The 13256-nt window shown below is 39.0% G+C and overlaps 1 protein-coding gene across 2 annotated transcripts in view; it reads left to right on the forward strand.

Annotated features, from left to right (window-relative positions):
• Nucleotides 1-12927, forward strand: part of KLHL18 (kelch like family member 18) — a 77262-nt gene extending 64335 nt beyond the window's left edge. For both annotated transcript variants that reach the window (XM_001367074.4, XM_007499720.3), the window contains exons 8-10: nucleotides 7426-7530; nucleotides 8010-8121; nucleotides 9120-12927. In XM_001367074.4, the coding sequence (XP_001367111.1) occupies nucleotides 7426-7530; nucleotides 8010-8121; nucleotides 9120-9506 (604 nt within the window). In that variant the 3' untranslated portion in view covers nucleotides 9507-12927. The remainder of the gene's footprint in view (nucleotides 1-7425; nucleotides 7531-8009; nucleotides 8122-9119) is intronic.
• Nucleotides 12928-13256: the final 329 nt, after the last annotated feature.

Raw genomic sequence — 13256 nt, forward strand, 5'->3', positions numbered from 1 at the left:
CCCATTTCTAGACCTGGCTCTCCATCCACTGAGATACCCAGCTGCCCCCTCAATTCCAAATTTATGATCCTAAGAAACCTCAAATGTATTTAAGTGGACAGGATTTCACATTCTAGGCCAGGCTTATAGATATAGGAAGTTACCCAGAAAAACTAGCACAGTCTCCCTTTTCCCCCTAAACCTTAACTTTCTAGTTTACACTACCCAGAGATTAAGCCCAGAGATTTTAACTTCTGAACCACAGGCAAAAGTCGGACTTCAATTCTGATATTGGTACTGTGACATGTCTGGATGCTATTCAAAATGACATAAGATGTTATATGGACTGAACAGCACTGTAAACAGCTATCTATATGCATGGTGTGTAGTTCAAAGAATCCCAACTTGGGATCAGGAGACCTGGGTTGAAATCTCTACTCTAGTTCTTAGTAATTGTAGGACCTTAGTCAAGTCATTTCACATTCTGAGGATGTTTTCTCATAAAGAACCTGGAAATGGTTGAGTGGCAAGATGATGTAAGGAATATAAGAATAGCCTCAAGAGTAGGAAAATGAATTCAAATCCTGTCTCTAACATAGAGTAACTGTATGACTTTAGTCAGGTTAACCTCTTAGTTCTCTGTTGACTCTCCTTTTTTTTAATTTAAATTCCTATTCTTTGCCACCACAAAGAGAGCTGCTATAAATATTTTAGAACATAAAGATTCTTTTCCTTTTTGCCTAATCACTTTAGGAAACAAATCTAATGATGGTCTAGGTCAAAGGATATACAGAGTTTTATAACTCTTTGGGCTTAATTCCAGATTGTTCTCCAAAATGGCTGGATCAGTTCATAGTTCCACCAGTAGTATATTAGTAAAAGAATAGTATTTTTCTACATCCCCTCCAACATTTATCATTTTGTCCTTTTATCATTTTAGTCTAGTCAACTCTGTAAGACTGTAAGTTATCCTTGAGTTGCTGATCTGCATTAGTGAAAGGAGTTTACATATTAGAAACTCCCCTCACCAATGAAAGCACATGTTCATCCCTCCCTTTATAAATGGAGTGTGAGGTGGTGGGGAAGAACATTCTACTTGTCCTTGATTTTCTGGGAGCAGAGCATCTTGTAAAATGATAGATCACAAAAAAATTCTCATTACCAGTATGAATTTTGTCTGTCACAGTTTGTGTCTCTCTATCCCTCATTTTCTCCTCCAGAAAGATCAAATAATCTATGTTTTAAAGTTTTTTGCTACATTAATGGTGATAAATTATATTTTATATAATTGAAAGCATTTGTTTAGATAGATGTGGTAGTTTCTTTTCTAGCTAAGGAAATAGTGTTTATGTTTATGTCCTAGAATTTGTGCTTTTTGTGCTATTCAAATCCAATTTAGAAAGAATTAAACTGTGGTCTGTCTTGGAAGCAAATTAAGCATCATATATAATCCACTACTCAAAATCCACTGGTTAATGCTATATCTGCACTTTCTTTTCACCACCAGTGCTTTTGGTGACTTTCCTTTTCCCACTCTTTGGATATACTGAAGCATTTCTGTGGCTTTAAATGTTCCATTGTTCTTTATCCCCAAATTTTAGTTATTTTTGCTTTCCTTTTTTTTTTGCAAGGAGTGGACTGAAGTGGGACATCATCAATCATCTTTAACTTATTCTCACTTGCCTGCTTTCTTCATGTTCATTTTAACAGAATTTGAAATATAATTTGGGAAAACATTACCATTGGTTAGTGCTCTATTATATTTAATAGTTTTGATATAGCCCCATTTCATTTTCATTAAATTATAGGCTTCATTAAAATGTTCTTGGTAACATCCATAAGCCTGAATAGGAATCTTTTTTCAGGCATTCTCTTCCCTACAATTGCTTTTTAAAGGAACTTTGGTTCTCCAGTGTTCTTTTTCCTCTACTTATCATTTGAGGCCTAGGTTACCACCTTCTTGAAGACCTCCTGGCCCTACACTAATACCTCCCTTCTTTAAACTTACTAGCTGGGCCACTTATTTAGCAACTTTACTGCTTTGAATGCCTTTTCTATTTCACTTCTGGGTCATTGCTACTTATAGGCTGAATAATGGGCCCCAGATTAGTGTGTTGGTATTTTCCAGTCTGCTTTTCACTCACCAGAGCTCACAAGAAACACTGTGTGAATTCTCTTCTGACTTGAGTGCTATATATGTGGAGAACTGTGGGACAGTATGGTGAACTAAACAGAAAGGTGGACCAGGAAGCCAAAAGACACATGCCTTTTCCAGATCATACTGTGCTGTTCCACATTTTAATTGGTGGCTTGGATAAGCAAATAATGGAGAGTTTATTGGATTTTTAGATGAAACAGAGTTGAGAAGAATAGTTGGTATCCTAGATAACACGCTTATTAAGCACTTCATGTATGTTAAGCAGTGTGTGTGTGTGTGTGTGTGTGTGTGTGTGTGTGTGTGTGTGTGTGAAACAAAGACAAAAAAGAAATGTTTCCAGTTCTCCAGGAGCTTACATTCTATGAGGGATGTATACATATATAAGTACATACAGAATATATACAAAATTAGTATAAGGTATTTGTTTTTTAATAATCCTTATCTTCTGTCTCTTCTTAGAATCGATATGAAGTATTGTTGGCTTCAATTCAGAGGAGTGGTAAGGGCTAGGCAATGGGACTTAAGTGATTTGCCCCAGGGTCACAAAGCTAGGAAGAGTCTGTGGCCAGATTTAAACTCAGGACCTGCCTTCAAGCATGGTGCACTGTCCACTGAGCCACCTCACTTCCCCCAAAAGTGGTTTTATGACAGAGGGAGGTCATTAGCAGCTGCAGTATGAAGAACAGGAAAGTGTGTATATAAGGTAACTGGGGAAAGGTAATGAGGAGGGAGTCCATTACAGGAAACCAAAGTAGAGTCAGTGCTGAAATGTAGAGAGAAGAGATAGGGTGTTATGTGGGAGGAATGTCAAGAAGGCCAGTTTGACAAGACTAGAGTGACTCAGATGGAGTAATTTATAAGACTGGAAAGGTAAGTTGGGGCCAGGTTGCAAGGGAGGATCCTGCCTTTCAAATTAATAGGAAACCACTGATGTGACTCTTCCAATTTCTTACCTGCCTAAATAAAACTTCCTCTTGTGCCTTGTTTCCCTATGCCTCACCTACATATCTCCATCTTTTCCACAAGAATCCAGAGGTCATTTGTATTTATAGAATTTCCCTGATCTATCATGAATTGAGATCCTGCCAAAAAAGGAAGTAAAGTTAGCCTGGCATGTTCTTGATGAAGTTGCATTAGCTTGTTAATAACACTGCTTCTTTTTCTAGGGGTTCTATAATGTTCCCTGGGAAACTATTTTGATTCTTCAGTGGATATGTGATTTCATTGATAATGGATTTTTCCTTCAGGAATAGAGATCCTGGCCTCTTCATTCTCTCTCCTTCTTCTTGTCTGTGTCCTCTCATGAATCCATCCAATGTGCTTTCTCCTAGCATTCTTGACTTTGTGTGAGTGCCAGTAAAGTCTTTAGGCCATTCTTCAGTTATCCCTTGCTGCCCCCATGTGAATGGCCCATCTTTTCCAACTGTATATCTCTCTGATGATAACTTTGGTGTAATTCCTGATTATGTGTTGCATTCCTCACCTAGTGTGCCTCCATTGACCTCTGGGTGACCTTTAGTTCTAATTTTTTAAGAGACACTCTTGCAGCTCTATAGCATCATCAGAGAAATATTGGTGTTAAGATCTATTTTAAGGAGAAACTGGGAACTGTTCTAAGCTCTGTGTAGTTTACTAATGGCCATCTGGTCTTCTCATCACCTCCTGTTCAATTCTTGACCCCATGTGTTGCCTGTGATATATGTCCAATGATATGTATACTGATGAGCCACCTTCTTGGATTTTCCACCAAACTGTTTCACATAGTTTGGATAATAGATAGATAATAATAAATAATAGGCAATATTTGTCAACTTGATTTTTACATCATGAAAAGTTAAGACAAACTCTTAAGGAATTATGAATCTCATTTAAGAAACTGCCACAGCCCAAGGCTTGATGCAACCAGCACAGAAAGCAGCATCTGAAGGATGAGAAATTCTCTTTGATTTAGACTCTCCTAGGCAGCCTTGATAGTGGGAAATACCCTTCATAAACCTATATTTCACCTTGTTTTGTGTTCCATTCAATAGAAATTATATGGTAGTTATTGATCAAAATTATCTCAGTTCTTATATCTTCCAAAGATTCTTATGTAATTTTGACATATGCTTGGAAGACATCTTATTGAAGAGGAATCCTCAAGGCAGTGTTTGGTTTTGTGAATCCATTAAGCAGAGAGGAAGTTTGTATTTACTCTGTCATCAGTTAGTTATGTGACTGTAAAGATGTGCTGTGCTGTGGAATATTGTTTGTGAAGTCCTTTCCTTCCCCTTCCATACTTTCGTTAAAGATGCTTTTTGTGTGTAAATATTATTTTCAAAGCATTTTGTGGAGATAAGAAAGTAAGCATTTAGGGCAATAGACATTAATGTTCTTTAGATCACTTTCTTTTGGGAAGAATAAGGGTTGAGATTTTTTTAGGCTTTGGTATCTTCTTGCCTTTAATATTCCTTAAGAATTCAATACTTTGTTTCCCTCAAAATTGCATCTCCCCCAGTGCAACCTTGTTTGTGTTTTCTGTAATCCCCCTGCTCTCCTTTGTCTCTGTTTTCTTAAATTCCTTTCCTCATACAATATGAGACTTAACTTCCAAATGTAGTCAACTCCCTTTCTTTATATTCATGGAGGAAAATCTTGATATTAAAAATTCTTTATAGGCCTTATCCATTAACTGTCTATCATCCTTCCATTATCATCCATAAGTACCCTAGGGATGATTTTACTTGAGTCTCTTATCAGATGTTCTGCACACTTATTTCCCTGTCACTGATTTATGAGATGGCACAACTTCAAAACCTCTACCTCTGGAAACATCTTAAAAAGGAGTTTATGCTTAAAAGCGATGCTGCCCTTTGCCTCAGTGTCTCTCTGCTAGGCAAGGATATAAATTATTTTTTTGGCTGAGATTTCTTGATCTCTTTTTTTTGTGGCAATTGATTTATGTCAATTAAGTTTCCATAGGATAGTGCCAGTATCTTCCTTTGTTCCATTTTTTGAGGTTAGCAGCTTGTGAAAATATTTCCGTATGAGACAAAATGGAGGAAGTCTAGAAGGGTCTCAGGATTACCTTGTCAAGTCCCTCAGTGCAGTACCTGTGACAGTTGTGTAGCCAGTCGGGGGGGGGAGGGGTGACTTACTTTCTAAAAAATCAGCTCATTCCATCTCTTAAGAACTTTAATTGTTAGAAAATTCTTCATATTATGCCAAAATCTGCTTTCTTCTTGCTTCTGCCCTTCTACCCTGCCCCTGACTTCCTAAGTTACATAAGATAAGTCTAATTTCCTTATTGCCTGATAGTTCTTCAAAGCTTTGAAGATAAATATTATGTCCGAATTTTTTTGTTTTCTTTTCCCAGGTTTCATATCCATTTACTTCAGCGATTCCTCATTGACCTTTCTGTACTTCTTACAACACTGTTGGCCCTCCTTTTTTTCTTATATTTGATTATACCCATTTTAAGATGTGGCTTCTAGGATTTGATTTGGACACTTTTTCTGTTAAAGGACCATCATCATTCTAGATTTAGAAGGTGCTTCCAACTTTGCAGAGCACTTTGCAGATATCTCATTTTATTCTTATAATTAGCTTGAGAGGTAAGCATTATGCTCCTTATTTTACAGTTGGGGAAACTGAAGCAAACAGAGATTTTAGTGACTAGCCCAGGTCCTTCCAACTCTGGGTCTGGTGCTTTATCTAACTTTACCACCCACCTGCCTATCTCTCTCCCTTTCTCAGTCAAACTTCTTGAAAACTGTTTAACGTTTGCAGCCTCTACTTTCTCTCTTCACTCCCTTCTCAACTTTTTGCATTCTAGCTTTTTACCTTGTCAGTCAGCTGAAACCATGCATTTCTAAATTTGCTAGTGATCTTTTACTTGCTAAATCAGATGGTCTTTTCTCAGGCATAATTCTCATCCTATCTGCTGCCTTTGGCACTGTTACCTTCTCGTCCTGGATTTTCTTTCCTTTCTGAATTTTCATGTTCTGGCTCTGGCTCACTTCTTCCCTGTTTACCCATTCCTCAGTTATCCTTTCCTGACTTATGATCCTTATTACACTCCCCAACAGGGGGGCTTCCCCAAAGTTCTGTCCTAGGCTTTCTTCTCTCTTTAGTCTTTCTCTCTTGGAAACTTCATCATTTTCCATGAGTTTAACTACCATCTTTATTCAGATGACACATCTGGGTTGCAATTGCCTCTTAATCATTTTTTTCAGACTTGACATCTCAAAGACATCTTAAATTCCACAAATATGAACTGAACTCATTATATTTCTCCCCTAAAACTCTTCCACACTTCCCTCTTTTTGTCAAAGGCACAGCCATCTTGTGAATATCTTCAGTTTGTAATCTTAGTCGTAACTTTAACTACTACATCTCTTGCACTTCATTGGCAGAGTTGTCACCTTAGTTCAGACCCTCGTCACCCCCCTCACCTTTTCATGTCTCTCCCTATTCCAGTCCATCTTGCCACCAAAGCCATTTTTCTTAAGAAGAGATCTGGTCTAATAACTCCTTTACTTAACCAACTCCAACAGTTCCCTTTTCCCCCTAGGATAAAATGTAAATCCCTCTGTTTAGTTTTAAAGCCCTATGCAGCCTAATCCAATCTCTTTCCAGCCTCATTGGACGTTACAGTCCAGCCAGGCTGACTTCTCTTCCTTCTTCACACATCTCTGGATCTTTGTACACTCCATGTCTTTCTAAGACTTGTAGAGTCATTGGCATATTTTAAGATATGACTCAAACACTATCTTCTTTGTGAAGGCTTTTCTGACTCCTCCCCACTATGGCTGGGCTTTTTCTTCCTCTCATACTTGCATTTAATTACTTTGTATATATTTGTATCTATTAACTTTGCATTTATACTGTGTATATATGTAAATATAGACTTCTTTCACCTATTAGAATGTAAGTTCACTTCTAGTAGGGAATGTTTTTCTTCTTGGTTCTTTGTTTCTCCAATGCAGATACAAGTAGGTGTTCAGTAAAAAGGAAAAAAAAATGTGCTTTGTAAGCATCTGCAATAGGTGCTTAATAAATACTTGTTGATTAATTGAATGAATATTGAATATCTACCACATGTTTCTCCAGAAATGTAATGAGAGAGAGAGAGATACCCCTTAGAGGAGGAAGCAGGGTCTGAGAGAAGGGCAGTGACTTGGCCATTAGCATATAGTTAATGAGCATTTTAGCTTGCAATCTAGGACAGGGTTTGATGGGTCTTGATTGATGGGGAGGAGCATGCCTGGGAGTGCGTAATGCCTGCTTCTCTCGTGTTTGTGTTTCAGTGCTATGGGAACAGTTGTGTTAGATGGACAGATCTACGTCTGTGGTGGATATGATGGCAACTCCTCCCTCAACTCTGTGGAGACCTATTCCCCTGAAACAGACAAGTAAGACCTCCTTGACCAGCATGGTGCTTTCTAGTACTTTTCCTCGATGAACATTTTGGAGATCTGGCTTACATCCATTTAAATGTCAGTTTGGAAAAAGTATTCAAGGAATATGTTGCTTTGGTACACAAGACTTCATTTGGCCATTTAACCTTATGCACTTATAAAAATTCATGACTGGTGCCAAAGATTTAATAAAAGTCCACAGCAGAGAAGAAGAATGGATCATTTAAGAGAGGGACAATATTAATTCACATTCTTGTTTTCTTAGAGCGTTTTGGTTATAATGCTAATTAATGTGTGGCAACAAATATGAGAAACTTAGTGGAGTTAACTTTGTGATGGAAATATATACAGAGCTCATATTGTAGACATGGTAAGATTCTTGTTCGTTCTAACAAGTTGTTTTTGAAGGGCAGGGAAGCCTAGTAGGTGAATTAATCTCATATATACTTTTCTTGCTTGACCATCTCTTAAAGGTGGACGATAGTGACACCAATGAGCTCAAATCGAAGTGCAGCGGGAGTCACTGTATTTGAAGGCCGAATATATGTTTCTGGAGGACATGATGGTTTACAAATCTTCAATAGTGTGAGTCTCAGATTCTTTGGGTTTCAGGGCACTTTATTTCCCCCCCTTTCCCCCATACACACATCCCTCTTCATCAGTTATTATTTTGTTACTTGGAAAAAAAACAAGGTTATGGGATTGCTTAAGGAAAGCAAGTTTTGGAGAGAAAACAGGTCACCTCACTCACTGTATAGTTAGTTTCTACCTTCCAGAGAATTAATACAAATAGAACAGAAAGACAAAAATAAATTCCTCATTTTCAAAGGACATTTTCTAGTCCTCTTATGTGCTCCTCTTAAAGGCATCTGATATTTATTGGGTCACCATTATGGACAAGATAGGCTCTTAATAGCTAAGTTTTTGAGCAATTTTTTTTGTATCATTTGATTTTTTTTCCCATTTTATTTTTTAAAACAATGTAACAAACCAAATTAAAACATGATTGAAAACTATCTAATTTTAAAAATGTAATGATGACAATGTTTCCCTTATTCCTTCCATATCTCCTTCTGTTCTTGGTCCACTCCTCTTCTAGAGTATGTCCTTGTAGTAATCAATGTGCATTCTGTTCTCCTGATTCTGCTTTCTTTATGTTATTTAATTTCTTTCCATAATTCTTTATATTCTTCAAATTGGTCATTTTTAATGATTCTGAAATTCTTTTACATTGAAGAACCATAGTTTTTTCAGGATCTTATTATACTTGAATGTTTAGAATTCGTATTTGTACTTGAAAAGGCTAAACTGCCCCTGAAAGGTATTCTCTACACTTCACTTGAGAAGCAGGGGAGCTGTGTTATCCCCACAATATAGTTGAGGAAGTTGAGGATCAAATAAGAGAAATGACCATCCTTAGGTCAAACCACATATGAGTAGCAGAGCTTAGCCTAGAATCCTCTAATCACCAGTGGGCAGTCAATTATGTCAGAACCCTCCAGGAAATCATAGATTTCACTTAACATAGACACTGAGCTCCAGTTCTCTTTTGACTTTGGTTTTCCTGTCCATCCCAACTATAGGTAGAATATTACAACCACCATACAGCCACCTGGCACCCAGTGGCAAGCATGCTCAACAAGCGTTGCCGTCATGGAGCTGCGTCTTTGGGCAGCAAGATGTTCGTCTGTGGGGGCTATGATGGTTCCGGCTTCCTCAGTATCGCTGAGGTCTACAGTTCTGTGGCAGACCAGTGGTACCTGATTGTCCCAATGAATACACGCCGGAGCCGGGTCTCCCTGGTAGCAAACTGTGGGCGCTTGTATGCTGTGGGAGGTTATGATGGACAGTCCAACCTGAGCTCAGTAGAGATGTATGACCCAGAAACGAACCGCTGGACATACATGGCCCCCATGGTGTGTCATGAAGGAGGGGTTGGTGTAGGCTGCATTCCCCTCCTCACCATTTAAAGCAAGAAGTGGGACATGTGGGATGGGGTCAAAACCATGGGTTTATCCTTCAAGTGACAGTCCTGGGAAGCAGCAGCACATCACTTTGGGGTGTAATGTGAAATCACAGGAGGTACGGTTTTCCAGGTGCTTAAGTCATCACCACATGGCCGCTCTGGCCAGACAGGCCAAGATCACTGAAATGCACAACATGAAGCAGTCATCACTGGGCCCTCTGTGGCTTGACATCTCATGGTGCAGCACCCTCTTCAGTAGCTGATGCCCATGAAGTGCTCCATTCAAACCCAGCTCCCACACTCCAACTTGCCTAAATGGGCCCCTAGTCCTTCCTAGTTTGGCTTCATGTCCAGCATTTGTAGATGTCTGGCCATTTGCTAGCCACAGTGTGTGGGATTTTCCTTGGAGCAGCTGCAGTGACCCAGCCTGTGTAACGTGTGTGGGTCTGTGGTTGAGAGAAGGGGTACACTCTGTGTTTTTAGGGTAAATAACCCTAATATCAGTGCAGTATATTTAATGGCAGCAGTTTGTCTGTTGCAAAAAATCATGTTCCTTCTATGGATAGAGTAGAGCACATAGGATTATATCCTTGCATAGATGCATGAGGAGAAACGGATAGGTTTCTCCCATGTCTTAGTTTGGGGGTTGAATGTAGTTTTTCATCTTGATTTGGACAAAACAAAAAGGACACTTTAAAGCAAAACTGAAGAATATGAACTTTTTTCTCTCTTCATGTTGGGAAGAAAGTGGAAGTAAACCATTTCTTTGGTTTTACAGAAAGAGAAAAAAAAGGATAAAAAAAACACAAGCAGAAAACCTTTGTATAAAACAAAGAACTGCCAAATGTTCAAAGAAACGCACTTATGCAGGTGTGAAATATGACATTTTCTGGGACTTGGTATATGCGTGGAATCCAAGCTGGGCTTTGACCTGTACTGTATCAAGGATCAATTTGTGATTTAATCCAGTATTGATGGCAGACATTTGATGTTGAGATTTAAATTTGTCTTTAGGCTGGATGCATAGCACATGGGGAGCATTGTGCAACAAGCACAAAAAAGTTTTTAATTATAGGTGCAGCTGGTCTGGAACCTTTTGCTCTCTGCTCAGCCATCAGGCACTTTCCTTGGTGCTCCCAAGAAGTCAGCCAAGGCTCCTAGGTCCTTTCCTTGTTTCATCTTCTTTAAGGATGGACTCAGCTCTTGTTTTTATCCAACTTCCTGTTTTCCTTTTATTTCCACTTTTAACTTCAGCAGGACTCTATCTGACCCTTATTTTTCAGGCATTAGTTCCTGCATTTGTCCTTTGTATGATTGTACATCAATGACTAACTCTGTAGTAGTGCAAACACTCCAGAGCTTGAATACTTCCAACCATTAGTAGCTTACTGAATTCCATGCCCTCAGCTTGCCAGTGGGTCTTCTGTGCTTCCAGCTGGTCTAGTATTCCAAGGCTTTGTATTTTTTTCTAAATGTCCTTGGCAGACCAGTAATGTGGACCATTTGGGCTTATGCAAAGAGGATATATGGCATGCAGAATGGAAATGTTAAAAAAAAAAAACACCCTTCTTTCACCTCTAAATTCAGTATTTCTGTGTGTTTTCCATAGTGCTGCCATTGAGCATCTAGCCTCCCATCCACTCCTAGTTGGGACCTTTGGCATAACAAAGTGAGTTCATGAACAATAGAGTAGCCTGCAGACTGCTATCACTGTTTCTTGAAGGACTTTTCAGGGAAGTGGAACCGCCTAGGCATTTCTGGGGCTTGCTGGGGTGTCAAAGTCCTGCTCTATCTCACTGTCTTTTGTAACAGAGCCAGAACAAGTTGGGAAAATAAAATGAGACTTGCAAGAGTGTGCATAATAGACTTTTCTTTCAACTTCTCATGCCAAAATTGATTTTATTTAAAAAAAAAGTTTTACCAGAAGGCAATAGGGGTAAAAATGACACTTATTCATTGGAGATTCCACTATAAGGTAGTTATTATCTTGGCCTGATGGAGTTCGAGAACCAGACTGGAGTAATTATAGGGTCACAGATCTTTTAGAGCTGGAAAAGATTTTAAAGAGGTCATCTAACCCAGTTTCTTTATTTTGAACTAAGGCCCCCCAAAATTTGTTGAGTTGCCTAAGGTCATACAAACCCATAGCCTTCGGTTTTCAAGGGAGCATTCTCTCCATTGCACCAGGATTCCTAGCTCTTCCTTGGAGAGTCCATAATTGGATTCTCCTCCTTTCCCAACATCAGACCCATATTCCACATAAGATCCCCACTCTTATTTCTTGCCCATATCTCTCACCGTTAGGGGAAATAATCATTCCAAAAGAAAAATTATATACTGGGCCTTTGCTATGAGGAATAAAATTTAGTTTTTGTTCATTTTTAAGGCCTGCTTACCAGAAGTTGTGTTACTTGGGCCCTTTTTTTTTTTAATCCCTATGAATGAGAATTTACATTTAGTTAGCAGGCACTGTTATCTTGTGTTTACACTGGGAATATTACAAGAGACCAAAAGTCAGCTTTTCCATTTTGTAACAAAGATTGTCAATATCTTTAGTTTTTTTTTTTTTAAGTTTCCCTTGTAGCTTTTAAAGACAATATCCTAAAATATAGCACTAGTAACTAACTATCCATGGCACTTATAAATCCCTAGATCACTAAGTCTGGATATCATAATGAATAGCTTTGGATGAAAATGGGCCCATATCATGCCAGATTCTAGTTTTTCCATTAATAACTGAATTCCCTAAAGTGAAACAGTGCCATCATATTTAGGTCTACTCTAGTGGTCAAGACTCAAATGTATGAAAGACCAAGTCATTGGTTTAGTCCCAGCTCCCGAGTACGGGTGACCATGTGAGTATCTTTTGATACTTTAATGTCAGCTACACTGCCATAGAGTTGTATCTGGTCTGATATGACTACACTGATGCCATAGTAGCTATACCAATCTGGTTTCCGGGGATAAAAGCCAGTCTAATTGGCACTATTAAAGAACAGGACATCCCTAGGAAATGTCATCAACTAAGACTTATTAGGACTAAGGAGCTCAATGGGTTATGAGGTCAGATCTTATGCCACTCCCAAGTTGTCTGTGAATGAAAACATAGTTGTGCTTCACTTTCCTAGAGGTGAAGAAGATCATAGTCATTTCAGACTATATGAGCTCCTTATCCTGTAATTGTGCTTTTCTCCATCTTATCTCAGAAATCAGCACACCCACCTTCCTCTAATACCAGTGTTTTAGCAGTGGGGGGCTACATACAGACCAGCCTTTTGGCCTGACACCAGAATCCTGACCACAAAGGAATAATCCATTGTTCACTTGATTTCCCTCTGTGATTCGGCTTTCTTTTTATTCTACAGAATGCATGTCTTTTTGTGTTGAAAAACCAAAGAGAAAATAAAGAAGCAAAACAATCCTAATACCTTCTTTCCCTTTTGCTGGTTCACTTAAAAGGGTTGCACTGAGATGGGCTGAGGGGCTGGGAAAATAAGTTGGGATTTGGGGGATGTGACTCCTGTATCATATGGGTCAGGGACTAGGCTTGAGTCTTTATTCATTCAACTCAGGCGTGCACATGCTCCGCGCGCGCGCGTGTGTGTGTGTGTGTGTGTGTGTGTGTGTGTGTGTGAGAGAGAGAGAGAGAGAGAGAGAGAGAGAGAGAGAGAGAGAGAGAGAGAGATTTTCAGTCTTCCTGATTCCAAAGTCAGTTTTCCACCCACTACACCATGCTACCTGCCCCTTGCTATCT

Source organism: Monodelphis domestica, chromosome 7 (assembly GCF_027887165.1).
Source record: "Monodelphis domestica isolate mMonDom1 chromosome 7, mMonDom1.pri, whole genome shotgun sequence".
In the NCBI taxonomy this organism is placed as follows: domain Eukaryota; kingdom Metazoa; phylum Chordata; class Mammalia; order Didelphimorphia; family Didelphidae; genus Monodelphis; species Monodelphis domestica.